Source organism: Neophocaena asiaeorientalis, unplaced genomic scaffold (genome assembly GCF_003031525.2).
Source record: "Neophocaena asiaeorientalis asiaeorientalis breed wild unplaced genomic scaffold, Neophocaena_asiaeorientalis_V1.1 scaffold140, whole genome shotgun sequence".
Taxonomy (NCBI): Eukaryota; Metazoa; Chordata; class Mammalia; order Artiodactyla; family Phocoenidae; genus Neophocaena; species Neophocaena asiaeorientalis.
Window position 1 is genome coordinate 828,520 of NW_020173729.1, and position 20,867 is coordinate 849,386.

The 20,867-nt window shown below is 44.9% G+C and overlaps 1 protein-coding gene across 2 annotated transcripts in view; it reads right to left on the minus strand.

The window, feature by feature from the left end:
* Positions 1–20,867, minus strand: part of FNTB (farnesyltransferase, CAAX box, subunit beta) — a 76,415-nt gene that overhangs the window by 27,721 nt on the left and 27,827 nt on the right. For both annotated transcript variants that reach the window (XM_024750808.1, XM_024750809.1), the window contains exons 3-6: positions 15,639–15,711; positions 13,361–13,452; positions 4,598–4,744; positions 4,412–4,495 (exon numbers count right to left, since the gene is read on the minus strand). In XM_024750808.1, the coding sequence (XP_024606576.1) occupies positions 4,412–4,495; positions 4,598–4,744; positions 13,361–13,452; positions 15,639–15,711 (396 nt within the window). The remainder of the gene's footprint in view (positions 1–4,411; positions 4,496–4,597; positions 4,745–13,360; positions 13,453–15,638; positions 15,712–20,867) is intronic.

Below are 20,867 nucleotides of genomic sequence, written 5' to 3' on the forward strand. Positions count from 1 at the left end.
CACCTAAAGGAGCTAGAGAAAGAAGAACAAACAAAACGCAAAGTTAGCAGAAGGAAAGAAATCATAAAGACCAGAGCAGAAATAAATGAAATAGAAACAAAGAAAACAATAGCAAAGATCAATAAAACTAAAAGCTGGTTCTTTGAGAAGATAAACAAAATTGATAAACCATTAGTCAGACTCATCAAGAGGGAGAGGACTCAAATCAATAAAATTAGAAATGAAAAAGGAGAAGTTACAACAGACACTGCAGAAATACAAAGCATCATAAGAGACTACTACAAGCAGCATTATGCCAATAAAACAGACAACCTGGAAGAAATGGAAAAATTCTTAGAAAGGTATAACCTTCCAACACTGAACCAGGAAGAAATAGAAAATATGAACAGACCAATCGCAAGTAATGAAATTGAAACTATGATTTAAAATCTTCCAACAAACGAAAGTCCAGGACCAGATGGCTTTACAGGTAAAATCTATCAAACATTTAGAGAAGAGCTAACACCCATCCTTCTCAAACTCTTCCAAAAAATTGCAGAGGAAGGAAAACTCCCAAATTCATTCTATGAGGCCACCATCACCCTGATACCAAAAGCAGACAAAGATACTACAAAAAAGAAAATTACAGACCAATATCACTGATAAATATAGATGCAAAAATCCTCAACAAAATACTAGCAAACAGAATCCAACAACACATTAAAAGGAATCATACATCATGGTCAAGTGGGATTTATCACAGAGATGCAAGACTGGAGAGGGTGTGGAGAAAAGGGAACCCTCTTGCACTGTTGGTGGGAATGTAAATGGATACAGCCACCTTGGAGAACAGTACGGAGGTTCCTTAAAGAACTAAAAATAGAATTACCATATGACCCAGCAATCCCACTACTGGGCATATATCCAGAGAAAACCATAATTCAAAAAGACACATGCAGGCTTCCCTGGTGGCGCAGTGGTTAAGAATCCTCCTGCCAATGCAGGGGACACGGGTTCGAGCCCTGGTCTGGGAAAATCCCACATGCCATGGAGCAACTAAGCCCGTGCGCCACAACTACTGAACCTGAGCTCTAGAGCCCGTAGGCCACAACTAATGAGCCCACGTGCCACAACTATGGAAGCCTGCGCGCCTAGAGCCCATGCTCCGCAACAAGAGAAGCCACAACAATGAGAAGCCTGTGCACAGCAACTAAGAGTAGCCCCCGCTCACTGCAACTAAAGCCCACACACATCAACGAAGACCCAACACAGCCAAAAATAAATAAATTAATTAATTTATTAAAAAAAGACACATGCATCTCAATGTTCATTGAAGCACTATTTACAATAGCCAGGTCATGGAAGCAACCTAAAAGCAACCTAAATACCCATCAACAGACAAATGGATAAAGAAGATGTGGTACATATATAGAATGGAATATTACTCAGCCATAAAAAGGAACGAAATTGGGTCATGTGTAGAGACGTGGATGCATCTAGAGACTGTAATACAGAGTGAAGTAAGTCAGAAAAGAGAAAAACAAATATCGTATATTAACGCATATATGTGGAACCTAGAAAATGGTACAGATGAACCAGTTTGCAGAGCAGAAATTAAGACACAGATGTAGAGAACAAACGTATGGACACCAAGAGGGGAAAGCGGCAGAGGGGTGGTGGTGGTGGTGTGATGAATTGGGCGATTGGGATTGACATGTATACACTGATCTGTATAAAATGGATAACTAATAAAAATTAATAAATACAAAATAAACATACACAGGTTATTTGTGAGTAAAAAAACAAAAAACCAATTATTGGGTCTCTTTGAACTCCAGAATTCAATGGACACCTGTTGCAGAAAAAAAAAAGAAAACAGAAGGAAACCGGCGCCAGAACGAAAAAGTTAGAGAGTAATCATATCTGAAAAAGGTATGTGATAAAATGCCAAAGCAATCTCTCCAGGGTTTCTTTGCTTTCACCTATAATCTCAGGAAACTTTAAAAAGCTAAATTTGGAGTACTTGTAGAACAGGATGAAAATGTAGTGACCAAGAGGGGGGAAAACAGGGCTTCTCTGGTGGCACAGTGGTTGAGAGTCTGCCTGCCGATGCAGGGGACATGGGTTCGTGCCCCGGTCCGGGAAGATCCCACATGCCGCGGAGCGGCTGGGCCCATGAGCCATGGCCGCTGAGCCTGCGCGTCCGGAGCCTGTGCTCTGCAACGGGAGAGGCCACAACGGTGAGAGGCCCACGTACGGCAAAAAAAAAAAAAACAAACAGCAAAACAAGAAGGGGAAAACATTTTTTAACTTTTTTCTTTAGATGTCAACACAATACTGTTTTCCTCAATAGTTATATTGGCTTCACTGGCATACACAGTGTAAAAACAAGACCACAGGCCCAAAAGGGAGTCCCTTGTGCTAAACTCCACATTGCCAAACCGGGACCTCATTATGGTTTCTGCCCTCCCAGAAATGGAATCTTAAACCTGTCAATCAGGAATCACCTGACCAGCACCGGTGAGGGAATCTGCCTGGTGGACATAGCCAACCCGCTTTTTTGCCTGGTTTAACTTCCTTGTCCCTGCTCCCTTCTGCCCATAAAAGTTTCTCATTTTGTACAGCTCCTCAGGGCTCCTTTCTGTGCACTAGATGGGATGCTGCCTCATTCAAATCAATCTTTGCTCAAATAAATTCACAGAATTGCTAATAGGCCTCCATTTATCTTTTAACAACAGATACCGGGATACTGTGATATAAGAAGAAATATGTATTTGGTCTTCTCCTCAGCACAGAGCTCATAAAACCCGTGGAATATCCTGACTGATGGGCGATAGGAGAGTCTTGTTATTCATAAAATGCGCCCTTTGACCACACCTGAGTTTATGCTAATGAGGTGACTCCTGGAGGATGGGGGCTGGTTGCCAGAGGCACCAACCATGGGATTCGAGGGTTGGAACTTTCAGGCCCACTCTCCAGAAGACTGAGTTAATCACCCAGTGGCCGATGAGTTCATCAATCATGCCTACATAGTGGAGCCTCCATAAAAACCCTAGATGAAGGAGTCTGGGGAGCTTCTGGGCTGTGGACGCACCCCTGTGCCTGCTGGGAGGGTGGCACATCCCAACGTCATGGGGACATAAGTCCCTACGCTTGGACATTTCCAGCCCTCACCCTATATACCCCTTCATGTGGCTGTTCATTTGTATCCTTTATGACATCCTTTATAATAAACTAGTTAAACAGTAAAAAATTCTCCTGAGTATTCTGAGTTCTCCTAGCAAATTACTGAAATGAGAAGGGGGTAGTAGGAACCCCTGGTTTGTAGCCAAGTCAGGCAGAAGTGTGGGTACCCACTACTTGTGACCACTGTCTGAGATGGGGGCAGTCTTGTGGGACTGAGCCCTTAACCTGTGATGTCTGTGCTAACTCTGGGTAGTTAGGGTCAGAACTGTTTAATACGAGGAAAAAACACCCTGACATTTCGTGTCAGAAGCATTGGGAGTAGAGAGACAGTTCTCCAGGTACCTAGGTTTCCAGATACCTAGGCTACTTGCAGACCGAAGAATATCCTTCACTGAAGGTCTTTGCAGCCTGGTTACCTACTTTTATCTGCAACGTGTTTTGTGCTCCACAACTTTCATGTTTTTTTCTTCCCCTATACTTTCAAACCAATAGTTAAGCCAGAATATTAATCAACTTGTGTAGAGGAAAATATAAATAGGCAATAAGATGGCTTTGATATAGAAAGCTCATAAAAAATGTATTTATCAGACTAAAGAATAATAATCTGGTATAAAATCTCAATGATCCACACTGCCTTTGAGTACTGACTAATTCAGTGAATTCCCTATATGCTTCATAGGCAACCTCCTGCCAGGTGAGTAAACTACTTGCTAGGTACTTGTAATTCTTGAGAAAAATGATCATTTTGAGCCAGCTGGTTCCATCAGTTCATGCAACTGTTTGTCATACACCCTACTGGCCCCTATGGGTTTCTGCACCACCCAAAGCAATTCTCACACAGTTGTTAAACATTCTCATGATTTCATCAAATTCATTCAGAAAATATCTCCCATTCCCATGCCACAGAGATGAAAGATTATATCACAGTATACAGTTACATCTTACAGTATATCCTTTCATACCAAACAAATGTATTTTTCATTTTTAAAACAAAAGCATTTGATTTTATTTCTGTGTTACTCATATTTTGGCATTTACATAAAAGAAGTCAAGTGACAGTGACCCCTGAGGACATCTGTATCGTATTTGCAGTGATTATGAACTGTGTCACTGACACTTTACTCTGCATGTCATTCGCTGAGACAAGGCAGCAGCTTCCCAGTGTTGTTCCCCGGGCTTGGCATCTCTGATGGCAGATAAACCCGAGAATCTGCTGACGCAGCTGCCTGAGAAAAACCCCACTCACCTCACGTCCACCTCACCTCCAACGTGCATGAGAAAAGAGCCATCGGGTTGCTTCAGCGAGTACAAATACTGGAGAAGCTTCTCTCTGAGAAATGAACAGGAGAGAGGCAGGAGATGGCGATGGTCAGTGCACTGTCAGCAGGCGGGAGCCCAGCTGGGTGTCCAGTCCTGCTGGCTTTGACTGTACCTGTTAATGACATCATAGGCCTCTTCGGTGCCAATGATGCACAGCGCGTTGACTGCTGCGTACGTGGGCGCAAGGTGTGGGTACTGGCCAGGGCCCCCTCCAAAGCCACCTTCTGGGCTTTGACACAGCTCCAGGAACTGACACACACTAGGTACACAGCCAAAGGGAAAGACAAGGTCAGACAGCATTCATTTCAAAACACCAAATTCCACCAGTCCATGCCTTTCCAAGCCTCCGCCTTCCTCAAAAGGGAAGAAACCTCCCCTCCCCACCTAGTGAATATATACTGGATACAGTCAACACCTGTAAAGGGCCTAATTCTCTAATGATAGCCTGATTCTCTGCTATCATCAGCTTTGTGTGCCCTCCTTTCTGAGTTTTGTATTTAAGCATTTGCCTAGTCGTGAAGCAAGGAACATAAGGCCGGGCAGTTCTTAGAACTGGGAGTAAGTCTTATGCTTCTTGACCCAATCTTTCCCATACCTTTCTCTCAATTTGCCACCCTGGATCTATGGAACCAGCCCGTTTTCCTTGCCTCTAGGGTACCTCCCAGGCTTCGAATTTTGCCTAAATCATGGTGATACTCAACTGCTGGTCTAGAGCCATCACCTAGGCCTACCAGGAATATTTAAAGAGATGCCTTCTCACCCCCACTGCCGTGTAAGCCCCAGCGGGCTACTGATTTTTACTCCGCTCACCAACAAGAAACAAGCTTCCAATGGAGTCTGCCTCCATGGTTAGGAGAATAAGAAAGAGGTGAGCTTCTGCTTGCTCAGCTCACTGTGGCAAACTTAAGCACTGCTGACTCCTATCACAGGAATGCATCCCAGGCCGTAGGCTTTTGGAGAGTTTCTCACAGGCTCCAGCTCCTTCACTGAGGGAAACTGTTTATTGAGGGTTGGCCTCCAAGCCCTTGCTCCCAAGCATGGCATCAGTCTGCCCAGAAGTTATCTTCTTGCTTTAAGTGAAACCAAGAGAGCCCCTCTGTGTCTAAGGCCCTCTAAAGTTCATCGGAAAGGGGTGCCCCCGAGAGCCCTGGTTCTCGAGCTGTTTCCGCACAACGTAGCAGGATCACAGCTTCCTACTAGGACAAGTCCTCAGTTAAGAGAACCAGCTGCAAATCTGTGTCCTTCTAGTGCGCAGACAGCCTTCTTTTCCTGGGCTCTTTTGTCTCATTTTTTCTTATATACTGCTGCCAGAGAGGTCACACAGAGTCTACTTAAATCTCCACTAAAACACAAGCTGATTGCGCCTTTCCCACGTCGTATTTGATGACTTTTGATTTCAGACCTGCCATTATCTGGGCAGGGACAGCCACAGAAAAGCTGCTGACTTCCTAGTAAAGCCCTGAAGTCTTCACAGGTTAAAAGCAATCCACACTCACTTCACATTCCACCCACAATTTCACTGTAGGAAACACAAGGATTGAAACTGAAGTTGATAATCAGAGAAGGAAGACAGTTCTGTGACATGTTTTTAATAGCGATTAATTTTTGCAGAGAAAAATGAGTTTTTTACTAACATGTTTCCCAAACCCTCATCAATTCTTATCCTATTTCCCAGAAACAAATAGCTAATAAACTCCTGGTCTAACAAACGTTGGCTGCATTAGCATACAAAAAGTTTCCTGATCACAAAAATTAAGTTTTTTGACTGACATAAAACTTAACAGCACATTTTTAAAAAGAAAAAGGAAAATTCTCATCTAGTTATCCATTCCCTTCCCCAGCTCCCATGACAGACTTACGGCAAATGCAATACTCCTGACCCTGTAGCCTAAAGTCTGGAATGGGCCGGGATCTGAATGTACCAGAGACACCATTAAATCACCCCTCCACACCAACTGCCCCCAGCTGACAGGCTGCATCTGACTGACTGAGGGCTATGTGGGGAACAGGGGTTGGGCTATTCTTGAGTCTGAGACACTTCCGTACTATAGAACATTCTGATCCAGAGTCTTTCCAACTTGTACCTTAAGGAACTGGCAAACTGACAGTGAAGCTACCAGCTGTTGTGAGCAGAACTCCTAGCAATTCTGAAAAGCAAAATGTGAATGATACTTCTAATGGTCCAAAGGGGAAGAAAAACTTGTCTTAGAGACCAGAAATTCACCAACTAATTTTAAAAATCACACGCAGGAAACACTGAGCAAACACCAAGAGTGGCACACTTTGTGAAAAACAAGTATTCATAAATCACTCATTTAGTCATATGACTGAAAGATCTAGTAGATCAATTTTCTTTCAAGTCAGCAAGGCATTTCATTCTCGCTTAAATGACGACTTCCAACAAAGTGGGAAACTATCTTCCAGATCAGGAATTTAAAAACCCCAAATGTGGAGATCAGAATCACTGGAGGGCTAATAAAGAACACAGACCCAGACCTGCTGAAGCAAGAAAGAGCTGGGCCTCTTTATTTTTACCAAATTCCCAGGTGATGTGGATACACACGAAGTTTGAATACCACAAGTCTTTGCTGTATAATTAGAATCACTTTGGGGATGTTTAAAAAAAAAAAAAAAACCCAAGCCCAGGCCACACCTAATACCAATTAAATCAGAGTCGCTGAGGGTGGGCCCAAGCAGCAATAGTTTTAAAAATTCCCCATGTGACTCCAATGTACAGCCAAGTATCAGTGCTTCTCAAACTCGAGTGGGCCGTGGAAGTCACCTGAGGATCTTGTCAAACTGCAGATCTAATTCCGTAGAACTAAAGGGGCCCGAGATTCTGCATGTCTAGCAAGCTCCCAGGTGATGGCAATGCTGCTGGTCTGAGGACCACATTTTGGGTAGCAATGTGATACAGCTGCACTGTCCAATAGGTAGCCACCAGCCACATGAGGCTTTTTTAAATTTCAATTTAAATTAATTAAATTTAAAATTAAGCTCCTCAGTCACACAAGCCACATTGCAACTGCTCAACAGCTACATGTGGCTAGTGGCTGCAACAAAACATAGAATATTTCCATGACTTTGTTAAGTTCTATTGGACACCACTGCTTTATCATCCAGCTATTAAAAAGTATGTAAAACTGTAAGAGGATTAAGTTCAAAGCAAGATTATCGATGATTTACTTGGACTTTTAGGGGATGGTTGAGGACTGCCTTAAAGTGGTTGATTCTGGACATCACTGTCACCCGTGTGGATGGAGGACTCAAAAGCATGCATAGTATATAAGCAAATAATACAAAACGAGCAGGGAAACCCTCCAAGGAGTGAAAGTCCAGAATAATATAAAACAAATCAGAAGCCAATAAGAATAAAGCAAGTGAAACAGGTGTAAGTAGCAAGTAATATACTTAGAGATGGCAGGAGTAGGGGATAAAGAATATAAAGCATATAAGAAATAACTAGGAACACAGCAGAAAAAGGACCAGGGGTTAGGGTCCGTGACTTGTAAACAATACAGAAAATGCTTTTTCAAAGCATCATAAACACAAAACTATATCTGGCTCAAGCCTCCATTTTCCAACTCAAAGGAATTTCAGAATAGACTTGTAAAAATGGCTAAGTATAAAAGTGATTAAAAGGCTTACCATTAGAGAAAACCACAGTGTGGAAGCTACTCAGCAAAATACCTCAAGAATACAAAGGGTAATTATGCAAACTTTCTAGTAAAGAAACAAAAATTGGGGCTTCCCTGGTGGCGCAGTGGTTGAGAGTCTGCCTGCCGATGCAGGGGACACGGGTTCGTGCCCCGGTCCGGGAAGATCCCACATGCCGCGGAGCGGCTAGGCCCGTGAGCCATGGCCTCTGAGCCTGCGCGTCCGGAGCCTGTGCTCCGCAATGGGAGAGGCCACAGCAGTGAGAGGTCCGCATACCGCAAAAAAAGAAACAAAAATTGAAGCGAATCCGCAGCAAGAAGAATTTAGGTTAGATTTAAGAAAAACTTCAGCACCAGACAGGTTACCACTGATAGACTTAAGGCCTAGAATAAGTTAGAAAGATGATAGCTTTGGAAATAGGCACAGTCATCCTTGAACAGATAACTTAGGAGCAGATGCAAAGACAGGATGGATGACTTGACATCAGGCTAAGACATCTATGCTAAGTCTTCCGATTTTCATACTGTAAGACAGCTTCAGCTGATAGAAGGGAGAGGAAAACTTCCCTGGCAGAAGAGAGCACTGAACAGGGGAAAGACAGGCAGGCTCTCCTGTTGATTCCAGGAGGCCAGTGTCGCCCTGGGGAGGACGACAGGTTCTCTGATTTCATCAAGAGGCGATGCCTGGTGTGCTGTTGTTGTGGAAGTGTGGTCAAGTCTAAAGTTGGCTATTTTAGAGCAGGGGTTCTCCACCGTGGCACTACTGACATTCTGGACTGGATAATTCTTGGTTGTGGGGACTGTCCTGTGGAGGATGTTTAGCAGCTTCCCCAATCTCCACCTACTAGCAGCACCTGGCCAAAAAATACCCAGAAGACAAATGACCATGTAAAGTATCTTCATTGAAAGATAAGGAAACAAATTAAATTTAAAAGGAAAAATATTTCAGGAGCTATCCAGGGGACAAGCAACTAATAACCTTTCAAAAGGGAAATAATAAAACACTGACACATGAAAATTTAAATTTAATCTTTAGAAAAACTTTACAAGTGGAAAAGTCCTAAAACAATTTTTAAGTTAAAGATACTTTTCAGATCTTACAAAAGCTAAAAGACCTAACAGTACAGTAGTTTCCCTGTGGTTTTCATTTTACTCTGTGTGTTTCATTAACGTAGCATTCAATAACAACGCATGGGATTCTCATTAAAAGATGCTTCCTTTAGTTCCAAAATCATTAACAAAGCAAACGCACTTAGCATGGTTCCAAAATATTAATTTATTTTAGGTAAACACATGCATAAATTTGTGGATACAATCTCTTAAGAGAGTCACACTGAATTCCTACCTATGAATATATTATTCTTGAAAGGTCCGATACCAGCAGTAAAAGCCTGGCCTTGCTGGCTTTGGTCAGCAGTCACAGTAGCTGACAAAAGTGGTTTTGTCCACTAGAGGGAACTCAGCTTGTCATATTGTTCCCAGAACAAACAGAAGTACAACAGTGAACAAAACAGGAAAGAGAGAGAAACTTGCGTGTGTGTGTGTGTGTGTGTGTGTGTGTGTGTGCTGCACACTAGGCTGAGGAGGGGGAAGAGGGGACAGCAGAAAAATAACTAAACTCTAGAGCTAAACTCAACCTCTAGGTCACCTTAATATTTGTATAAAGAAGAGGGAAACAAAAAAAACCTAATCACATTTGCAAAGCATTTCTTTTCCCTGTGCAAAATAAATAAAAAGGCAACATCCAAAATCAGGTAGTCTTTTTAAAAACAAATCTCCATATTTTTATAGAAGCATTAAGATTTCTCTTTCTTACTAAAAATAGTTTATTCCCTTATAAGCCAGAGCTACTAGGCTCTGTTCATTACAAATATTATCTGCACCTAGAATTAACTGCCTGCTAGGCACAGAACAAAGTACATTATTGGGAAGTCAAAGTAATTCTTTAAAAGTCTATTAAACCAATGCTCAGAAGAACCATAGGTAAAGCTTTTAAGTTGGCTGTGAAACAGAAAATTTTGGTCATTAACTATCAAGTGGTTCTTGCAATGAGGACAAATCACCATTTTTTTTTTAACATCTTCATTGAAGTATAATTGCTTTACAACGGTGTGTTACTTTCTGCTTTATAACAAAGTGAATCAATTATACATATACATATGTTCCCATATCTCTTCCCTCTTGTGTCTCTCTCCATCCCACCCTCCCTATCCCACCCCTCCAGGCGGTCACAAAGCACCAAGCTGATCTCCCTGTGCTATGTGGCTGCTTCCCACTATCTATCTATTTTACGTTTGGTAGTGTAAGGAAGAAGGAAGAAAAGAAAGAAAGAAGATAAAATATAATAAAATAAAGTAAGATTAAATAAAATAAAGTTATTAAAATAAAAAATAACTTGGTGGTGGCAGCAGCAGCCTTAGCGTCTCATGCCTGTCCCTGGGGTCCACGCTTTTACCCGCGGCTTGCGCCCATCTCTGGAGCTCCTTCAAGCAGCGCTGTTAATCCCCCCTCGTCGCGTACCAGGAAACAAAGAGGGAAAAAAAGTCTCTTGCCTCTTCGGCAGGTCCAGACTTTTCCCCAGACTCCCTCCCGGCTAGCCGTGGCGCACTAACACCCTGCAGGCTGTGTTCAAACAAGCCTCTCGGGCTGGTGAGTGCCGGTCGGCACCAATCCTCTGTGCGGGAATCTCTCCACTTTGCCCTCCGCACCCCTGTTGCTGTGCTCTTCTCCGTGCTCCGAAGCTTTCCCCCTCTGCCACCCGCAGTCTCCGCCAGTGAAGGGGCTTCCTAGTGTGTGGAAACCTTTCCTCCTTCACAGCTCCCTCCCACTGGGGCAGGTCCCATCCCTATCCTTTTGTCTCTGTTTATTCTTTTTTCTTTTGCCCTACCCAGGTACGTGGGGACTTTCTTGCCTTTTGGGAGGTCTGAGGTCTTCTGCCAGCGTTCAGTAGGTGTTCTGTAGGAGTTGTTCCACGTGTAGATGTATTTCTGGTGTATCTGTGGGGAGGAAGGTGATCTCCACGTCTTACTCTTCCGCCATCTTCCTCTCCTCTCCTCCAAATCAGCTTTTTAGTTTTAAAACATTCTTTTAATTACAAAACAATAGTTTCATTGTAGAAATTTTAGAAAATGCAAATCAGCTTAAAAAAGAAAAGAAAAACAATCACCTTCAACCCCACCATCTGCACAAATAACTACTACCATATGTGTATATATCCTTGTTTTTTTCTATGCATAGAACCACCTTTATTTTTAATCTATAAAAAATGAATCTTTATCTTTTCTCATTTAAATATCTTTCTATATAAATACATACATTTTTATATACAAATATACACATTTATATATATATATAAATTTTTAATTGAGGTATAATTGACATGTAACATTATATTAGGTTCAGATGATTTGACATTATGATTTGATATCTGTATATACTGGGAAATGATCACCACAATAAGTCTATTTAACACCTGTTAACTTTTAAATTTTTACGTGGCTGCATAGTATTTCATTGTATGTATCATGACATAGATACTTTACCTAAACTTTACACTTATAGCACCCCTGACTGTTGATATTTAGGTTGCCTCCGATCGTTCAGTGTGAAAAGCCCTCTAAGGGGGTCCTCTCTTCCTATCTGATGTTGCCACAAAAGCTGCTCTGACACTTATTCCCTCAGAAAAGCCTTACATATAAAATACCAAGTATACAACCTGGACAAAACTCAAAATCGATGCTGACCCGAGTTTTTCCACGTCAGGAAGCCCCTTATCACCATCTTCCCACTTCAGACCAGTTTACGTCCACCTCTAGGGGGCATCCTTCCTGCTCCAAACCACTGCTCCTTTAGGGGGTATCTGCACTTCACTCACAAAATCCTCCCATGTCTTTTGTCTTCTGTCACATACGACTTTCCCATTCCCATTCCCCCAGCGTGCATCCTGATTGTGTATGTGGAGGATGGGGGGAACTTCCCAAACAATCCACAACCCCCAACTGGTATTTCAAAAACACACAGGCCTTTATTTTGACAATTAAATTCCTGTTACTGCAGAAACTGTGTCCAACTCTACATCCAGAGCTAGAAGCAACTAGGCTTGCAGCAGCTCTGTGATGTGGAAGACAATGCATATTTTTCCTCTCCCTCTGAAAGCATCATACACATCACAAGGGTTAATGGCCTAATTCTTTATTATCTTCCCTATCCACATTCATCACAAGACACCCTGCCCAGGAAGGCAAGAATGAGAGGTTATTGTTAAGACGGAATGAATGAGACAATGTGTGGCTCTGTTCTTCTGACCTGACAGTGTGACCCAGGCAGGGGGACTGCGGCCAGGGAGGGGTATGTGCTGGCCTCCACGCATCCCGGCACAGCTGCCCCTGTGTGCTGCGGGCAAACGAACCTGGCTCAGGGGCCTCCCTCTGACTCTCTCCCTCCGGAGCAGCAGCAGGAGAGATGAGGTCGCGGTGCTGCTGAGGGGATGCGATCTCTCTCAGTGAGAACTGGAGCATTAGATCCAATTCCTGGCAGCTCTCTGCTACCTCAGGTACCCCTCAGACTAGAGGGACGATCGGTTTCTTCTTTAAAATACAAACTATGATGAGCGTCTAAGGATGAGAAGCCACACTGAGGACACCATGTGCACCAGCACTTTGGGAAGGATCCTAGTTGCTTAGATCTTTAACCATAAATCAGAAGCTTAGGAAAACGATGTCATGACATTTGTACGCCAAGACGGTAACATATCCACTGCCATCAAGAGCCATACTGTCCCTCCCAGGCATTGGTGAGGAGGGACTTCTATGGAGGTGTTTACGGAAAGCAGAGGCATTTTTGTCCATTGCGTTGCCACGTGTTTCCCCACAGAAGCTATTCAGTTGCATACTGTACTTTCTGGCAAAATCATATTTCTCCAGAGTTGATGATGAAGACTTTTCTCAAAGACCAGAGCAAGAGCCAAAAGAAAAGGCCACAGAAGAAACAGAATCCTTATCTTGGGAGTTCAAAGTCTTATTCTACCCATGAGCATACAATGGGCTTCTGAAGTGGAAGAGTTTCAGGAAGTTACTGGAGGTCAAGGGAAGGGCAACGGTTTCTTTGTAGTGCTCTGTGTTTTTCATTCAAAATAAATAAAACAGACACAAAACAAAAAGAACCCCAAAGTCAAAATACAATTTCAGAAAACACCCCAGGTTCCCCAAAGCCAGACTCACTCTGTCGCCACCATCTGGGGAATGGGCTCATCTAGGAGTTCCAAGCTGTGCAGGATCCAGTAGCAGAGCCATGGGCGGCTGGCATCCAGACACTGCAAAAGGAACAGGGCAGAAAACACACCCCTTATTCAGAATCATTCCAAGACCCTGCTGAAAAGGCAGCAGGGTCTCCAACTGTTCAGTGTGAAAAGGGAGACATCTGCCTCCCTCCTGGCAGCCTGGCAAGGAGGAGGAGGACAACCTCTGAACAGTGAATGAAGGACACTTTGCCTGGTGGCTTTAGCCAGGAGCTGAAATGACCATATGTGAGAAAAGGACAATGGGACAAAGGAGTTTAACCTGAACCCAATGGGTCCTTCCCTGACAGACATCCAAAGAAGCCGAGCAGAGGACTTCTCACATGCCAGAAAGTTAAGTGCTACTGTTTTCTCAGTGCAGACCCAAGAAGATACACAACCTCAGGATGGGATTACCTGGAGTAACTCATCCAGTAAGTATCTCCTCATGCCAAGCTCTGGGGGCACAGTAATGAGTAAAATTCAGTTCCTACTCTTAAGATACTTCGTTTAGGATGTGTGTGGTTTTCTGTAGAGGAAGAGGGCAAGTAGAAAGACATGTAAGCACAAGTGTCTTTCTGAAACAAGGCAGAACAAAACTAATGCATACATATACCCGGATAAATGCTATCATGGGCACATGGAAGAAACTGACTACCTCTGCCTGGGGAGCTGGGAAAGGTTTCCAAAGGTGACATGTGAGCAGGTCTTGATCCTAACTCAAGCCATAAATATTCAAGCATTCAAGGCTAGGCGGGCAGGCAGTATTACTGCCCCAGTTTTACAAATCCAAAGTGTATATATGAGATCCAGAGAGATGAACTTTTTCCAGATTACAGAGAGTAAACGTCAGAGATAAGATAAGACTGCCGGTTTCTAGACTCTCAGTCCAGTGCTCTTTCCATTGTCCCAAACTGCCCTCTTCATAAATGTGCACATAAATGTGCTAGCTCCCCACCTCGGGGCAGCTGGTGTGGTGACAGAAGACACTGCTATGGGTTTCAGTGCCAGCTGCACCTCTCACTAGCTATGTGCCTTTGAGCAAATACTTAATCTTGCTATGCCTATTTCCTTATCTATGAAGAAATAAAGACTTACCTACTCCCTGGAGTAGCTGTGAGGATTAAATGAGACAATGAACAGCAAGCTTTTAGCAGACCCTTCAGTGGATTGTTAGCTGTCACGGTATTAATTGTATCAGGGTTGCCTGGACCCTAATCACTGAGGATTGAATACTGAAAGTCCACAGGCCAAACGTAACCCAGGGATGCATCCTGCTTGTTCCCTGTAGTGTTTTGTTTGTTTAATTAGAATTGGTTGTAACATTTACGTGTTGAGAGATCCACAGAGAAATCTGAATTTCTGGCTTCATTTGAAAAAACAAGAAGAGATCTGGCAACCCTGGGTCTGCACTGCTGTTTGGCAGCAACTGGCAGGAACAGAGTAAAAGCATGGGTCCTCTGCTTTGCCTCAGTTCCACCCCACGCACCATCCCCCAACCAAGCCCACATCTCTCGTTTATGCTACCCGCTTGGGTCTATTCGTCCAAATTCCTGCTGTAAATAACCAAATGTAGAACCCCCAAATAAAAGCAAATTCAAAGCAGAGCTGCTCTATGTAAAGTGGGGCAGGGAAACTGGTGGCCTCTGGTTCACATTCACCCTCTGGCTGCTACTCACCCCTATTCCCAACACCCCTCCCCTCCACCTCCGCTGGCCTCCCCTGAGCCCCTCTCTGGACCCCTAGGGCTCTAAGGAATATTGATTTAAGGTCCACTCCACGTTTGGGCATTTTTACAGTGTTAAACCGCAGGGACTTATATACTGGTCCTTTGGCCAGTAGAGAAATTAGATCAGCTTACAGGGCCAAGGGGTGGGGATGAACAGGTATCTAGACCACCTTTTAGCGGTCAAGGGGTGTCTAGAAGAACACCATGTGAACCCCCCTCAGCCACGATAGGGGTGAAAGCCCCACCCCATCTGGGGCCTCCACCAGCTCTAAGGGAGGACGAGACTAGAGATCGGGTTCTGTCCTTTCGGAAGTAGGAGTCCCGGCTCTGTGGGGCAGAGCTGCTGCGGACCCGGTTCTCACCAGAGCCACACGGGACTGTGAGTGAATCTACGACAGGGCAAGCCCGTAGTGTCTTTTACATCCAAACAGTAAAAAAGGAGAAAGATCTGACTGATAATTTGATAGAGAAAGCTCCTGGGCAAGGTGTTTACCTCGTAGGCATCTGTCAGCTGTCGGAGGCCTCTCTTCAGATAATGGAAGTGCTTCTCCCTCTGCAAAATAAGCCTGGAAAGATAAAGAGCTTTGTAAACCTACTCTAACAGCCTCGGCTTCCCCCACTACAGAACACACGCACACACTCACTCACACCTTCTGGTCATCCCCCCACAGTCAATGAGCAGAAAACAGCAACTTCTTTAGCTCCCCGGGGTGGCTAAACCAGAGAAAAGAGCCCAGCCTCTGAACGTCCCTAACGTGCCTAGGGCAGGGCTTCCCTGGTGGCGCAGTGGTAAAGAATCCGCCTTCCAATACAGGGGACACGGGTTCGAGCCCTGGTCGGGAGCTAGGATCCCACACGCCACGGTGCAACTAAGCACGCGCGCCACAACTACCGAGCTCGCGCGCCTCAATGAGAGAGAGCCTGCGTGCTGCCAACTGTGGAGCCCACGCCCTCTGGACCCCAACACAGAGCCCGTGCGCTGCAACAAAAGATCCTGCATGCCTCAACGAAGATCCGGCATGCCGCAACAAACACACGGCGCAGCCAAAAAATAAATAAATAAATAAATAAAATGTTAAAAAAATTAAAAATCAGGGCTTCCCTGGTGGCGCAGTGGTTGAGAGTCCGCCTGCCGATGCAGGGGACACGGGTTCGTGCCCCGGTCCGGGAAGATCCCACATGCCACGGAGCGGCTGGGCCCGTGAGCCATGGCCGCTGAGCCTACGCATCTGGAGCCAGTGCTCCGCAATGGGAGAGGCCACAACAGTGAGAGGCCCGCGTACCGCAAAAAAAATAAATAAATAAAAAATTCGTGCAGACAAAAAATAAATAAAATGTTAAAAACAAACTCTCCTTCGTGGCCGGTAGCTTTGGGCTAGAAATGCCACTGTGAGCACACTTAGCCAGGCGGTAACAAACCACCCAGAAAGTTCCTCCAGGGTCTAGCTGAGAACAGATACCTTGCGGCTCCCCATCCTGTAAGCAATTTAAATCTGAGCCTCGTCACTTCCCTGATTTGGTTAGCCTCTGTCGTTCTGGTCATTTCTTCTGGGGTCACTTCTCTGAAGTCTGTGGTTTGAACTCTGCCTACCCCTCACTCATCTGTCTAGTATTCCCTCCCCGAAATTCCACCTCCCACGTGCTGACCCACAGCCCTGGCCTCAGGATCATGTCTGTATTCTGCAGCCAGTCGCTCTCCTCGGCCCTGATATCAGCAACACTGGCTCTAAGATGTACTGTGCTGGCCATGGCCACCTGCACAGGCAGGCAGAGGACAGGGGCTGCACTTCTCGCTGGGTCTGACAGAAGGGGTCTCTGTGATTACGGAAGGAAAGAAAAAAGTAAAGAATTTAAGATATTCACTGTGCTTGCTGATTCCAGAAATAAAGTGAAAGAAGAGCCAGTCTCTTTCCTAGGTATTCAATTCAACAATTGTTTATTGAAATCCCACTGTACTGTGTCGAGAAGATGTAGTCTTTACTCCAAAAAGTCTAATTCAGTACTGGAAGTGAGATAAGGACATAAGCGGTTACAATATGAGGAAACCTGGGTAGGTTTCATAAAGGGAAAACAGATAAAATACTAGAAGCTCTAAAGGGTTTGGGGGAGGGCATCTCATTCAGAAAACAACGATCAGGGAAGGTTGTGTGAACAGGTGGAATTTGAGGTAGGGGCCCTGGAAGAAGGAGAATATTGTAACAGGCAGAGGAAGTGAGGAGTTGGTGGGAGGACAGTTTAGCCAAGAAGGAACAAAAACAAAAGGAACCGACCAGGGCCGTCCAAAAGAACTTCCAGTGATGATGGAAGTGTCTTTGTCTGTGCTGTCCAATAGGTAGCCACGAGCCACATGTGCATACTGAGCACTTGAAATGTGGCTAGTGTGACTGAATTTTAAACTTTATTTAATTTTAATTAATTTACGTTTAAACAGGTACAAGTGGCTAATGGCTACTATACCATGCAGACAGGGATAAAGTGTGCAGAGGGAGTGCAGGTCGGAGATTTGGCCTGGCTATTAGGAATGAAAGAGGAATGGTCAAGAGGCCCTTTTTACAGGGATCTGGGATGCCAGCTGAGGAATTTAACTCAATTTAATACGCAAAGGGAATTTGCAACAACATGGATGGAACTTGAGGACATTATGCTACGTGAAATAAGTCAGATAGAAAAAGATAAATACTGGACAATCTCACTCATATGTGGCACTCTAGGGCTTCCACCAAAAAAAAAAAACAAAAGCCCTGAGCTTGTGGATACAGAAAACAGATTGGTGGTTACCTGACGTGAGAAGTGAAGGCGGAGGGCAGTGAAATGGGTGAAGGGGGTCAACCTCCAGTTATAAAATAAATAAGTCATGAAAATGTAATGTACAGCACAGTGATATGGTTAATAATACTGTACTGCATATTTAAAAGTAGCTAGGAGAGTGGGTCTCAAAAGTTCTCAACACAAGAAAAAGAATTTATAACTATATATGGTGCTGAATGTTAACTGGACTTACTGTGGTGACCATTTTGCAATACATACAAATATTGAATCATTGCGTTGCACACCTGAAATGAATATAATGCTATGTCAGTTATACCTCAATTTAAAAAAATAGGCAAAGGAAAACCCTGAGGGTTTTCAGCTGAGAAAAAATGACCAGAACTGTGCTTTAGAAAAATTACCTGACCACAGTAGGTATTCAATCTGTGTTTACAAACTGTACTGATGAAAGCAGTAAGTGGGGAGAGAGATGAGGCGGGAAGACAGGGTAAGATGCTATTAAGAGTCAACCAGGTGGGAAGAACTTAGAGTTCTGAGGGCTCCACCTAGCACGGTGCCCAAGACAAGCTGACTGTGGACAGGTGGACGCTAAAGCACTGGAAATGTATTCAGGTGGGGATGTCAGTCACATGGCTGGAAACACATGTGAGACTCTGGAGAGGGATCCAGGTGACACAGATGAACTGGGAATCATTTATCTGCAAGCAGGTGACAGGTGAAGCTGCAGGAGTAGAGGACAGAGCAGAGAGAAAAGTTTGAAGGCAGAACTGAGGGAAGACCCATCTTTAAGGGCTTGGAGGACCAGGAGCCAGAGGAGAGAAGTAAAGAGCAGTACACAAGCAGAGGAAGGACAAAGGCAGTGTCGCCTCACAGGCAGAGCAGGAGGAGAGAATTTCATGGAGGTTTTTTTTTTTTTTGCGGTACGCGGGCCTCTCACTGTTGTGGCCTCTCCCATTGCGGAGCACAGGCTCCGGACGCGCAGGCTCAGCGGCCATGGCTCATGGGCCCAGCCGCTCCGCGGCATGTGGAATCTTCCCGGACCGGGGCACGAACCCGCGTCCCCTGCATCGGCAGGCGGACTCTCAACCACTGCGCCACCAGGGAAGCCCTCACGGAGGTTTTTAACAGTGGCAAACAGTGCAGTAAGAGTGAGGAAAAAGAGGACAAACTATAAAGTGGCTGGTGACCTTCAAGAGAGTTCAGGGAGTGAGGAGAGCAGATTCCAGATCATAAAGAAGAGATGGCCAGACTCAATTTCTCTTTCAAGGAGGTCCAGGGGTCAGGGCTCAGTGAGCACAGGGACAGGTGGGCTTTAAGCACTGGAGGTGTATTCAGGTGAGGGCGTCAGGAGGAGAGGTGAGTCTGAAAATAATGAATGAGTCTACATTCTCAGAGACAGAAACAATGGGAGAGTTTGAAGTTAGACAAACAGAGGACTCTGAAGTGGGGAAGAGGGAAACCAAGGAAACGTGGGACGGCCTCGGTTTTCTCAGGAATTAGGAGGCAAGACCTGGGAGAGTGTGCGTTGCCCATAAGGGGGAATATGTTAGGAAATCTACACAAGATGAATGAAGGACGATAAACCGGAGTGAAGGCCCAGCTGAAGCTGAGGAGTATAAACTTTTGATGAAGCCATTCAGAAGGCACTGTTGTATGATTTTTTTTCTTGGCAATCTTGCTAGGACCCTTTAGCAGAAGCAGTGACAGGGGTACTGTGGTTAGGGCTCGTAAGACGGGAAGAGCAGAAAGGTAGAGGTGTGAGGGAGCGGAATGAGATCAGCGGACAGCTGACGAGAGCACACCGCGCGGCCCAGCCCTGGCTGGGCAGGCTGAGTGTGGCCAGCATAGGTGTGATGGACGAGAAAAACCAGGAGGGCGCAGGAGACCGTTAACAGGGCAGGCAGGGACCCACTCAAGAAGTGAGAGGAGGCTGAGAAACCCAATCCAAGGTGAGGGCAAGCACAGAATTTGGAGGCAGAACTCCTGACTTCTAACTATGAAAGGATCAGGTCACAGAGGGTTTTCTACAGGTCAGTTCTTTTCAGTCTGAAAAACAGTCAGAGGAATTTGAATATGCCAAATACCCTGGGATGCTAGGCCACAGAGGAGAGAAGGGAAAATACTCTGTTCCAATAACGAGAACACTTTCCATCTCATTTAAAATGTCGGGCAAGACAGCATTAAAGGTTTCTTGCGAATAAAATTTTGTGATCCTAAGTGAAATGCTGGGGAAAGGGACCAGGTACTGACTGGAATTCCCTGTTGGGTCTGCCTGCCTACTGCATACCCTATAACCCCGTGAAGGGAGCGCGCATCTAGCTTCAGCACCTGGGCCCAGCACAGAGCAGGCTCTCAACATTTACTGTCGAATGAACAAGAGAAAGAATAGAGGAATGGTAGCGTCAGTTTCTGACTAGCCCAAAGAGACTTCTCCCTGGGTACGTGTCCTGTCAATTAAAAAGAATGACAAACCTCAAAGGGAAAGTTAAAATGCGAGCAAGCAGAGAGGACAAGGAGGGGTTGGTTAGATTGCAGATGGCATCCACTCTGGCTCAGGGGTGCTTCCCATCAGTCTCTCGTGTGGTCACACATGCCACACTGCAGGAGACCTGTCAGCCAGGGGTTAAACTTCCCTGGAGGACTCGGTATTTCTAGAGAGCTGAATTAAGCCACAAACAAATCCTTCCCCTTATTGTGGGGAAAAGGAAAAACCAACCCTGGAGAATGAACCCTTTCCCTTGTCTTCTCACTCCTCTCATTTGACAAGGGGCTTGTCCGTCCTAGGAAATGAAAGACCTCAGAGGCAAAGGCTTTTCTATGTGTAGGGAGGAAGAGACTCTGCTACTCCTCAGGACCCTGAAGTGACAAGAAGCTACCTGAAGCCTCACCTGACCAGAAACATCTAACTGAAAGAAGCTTCAGGCACCTTTTCTGCAGCTCTGAGTTGGTCCCT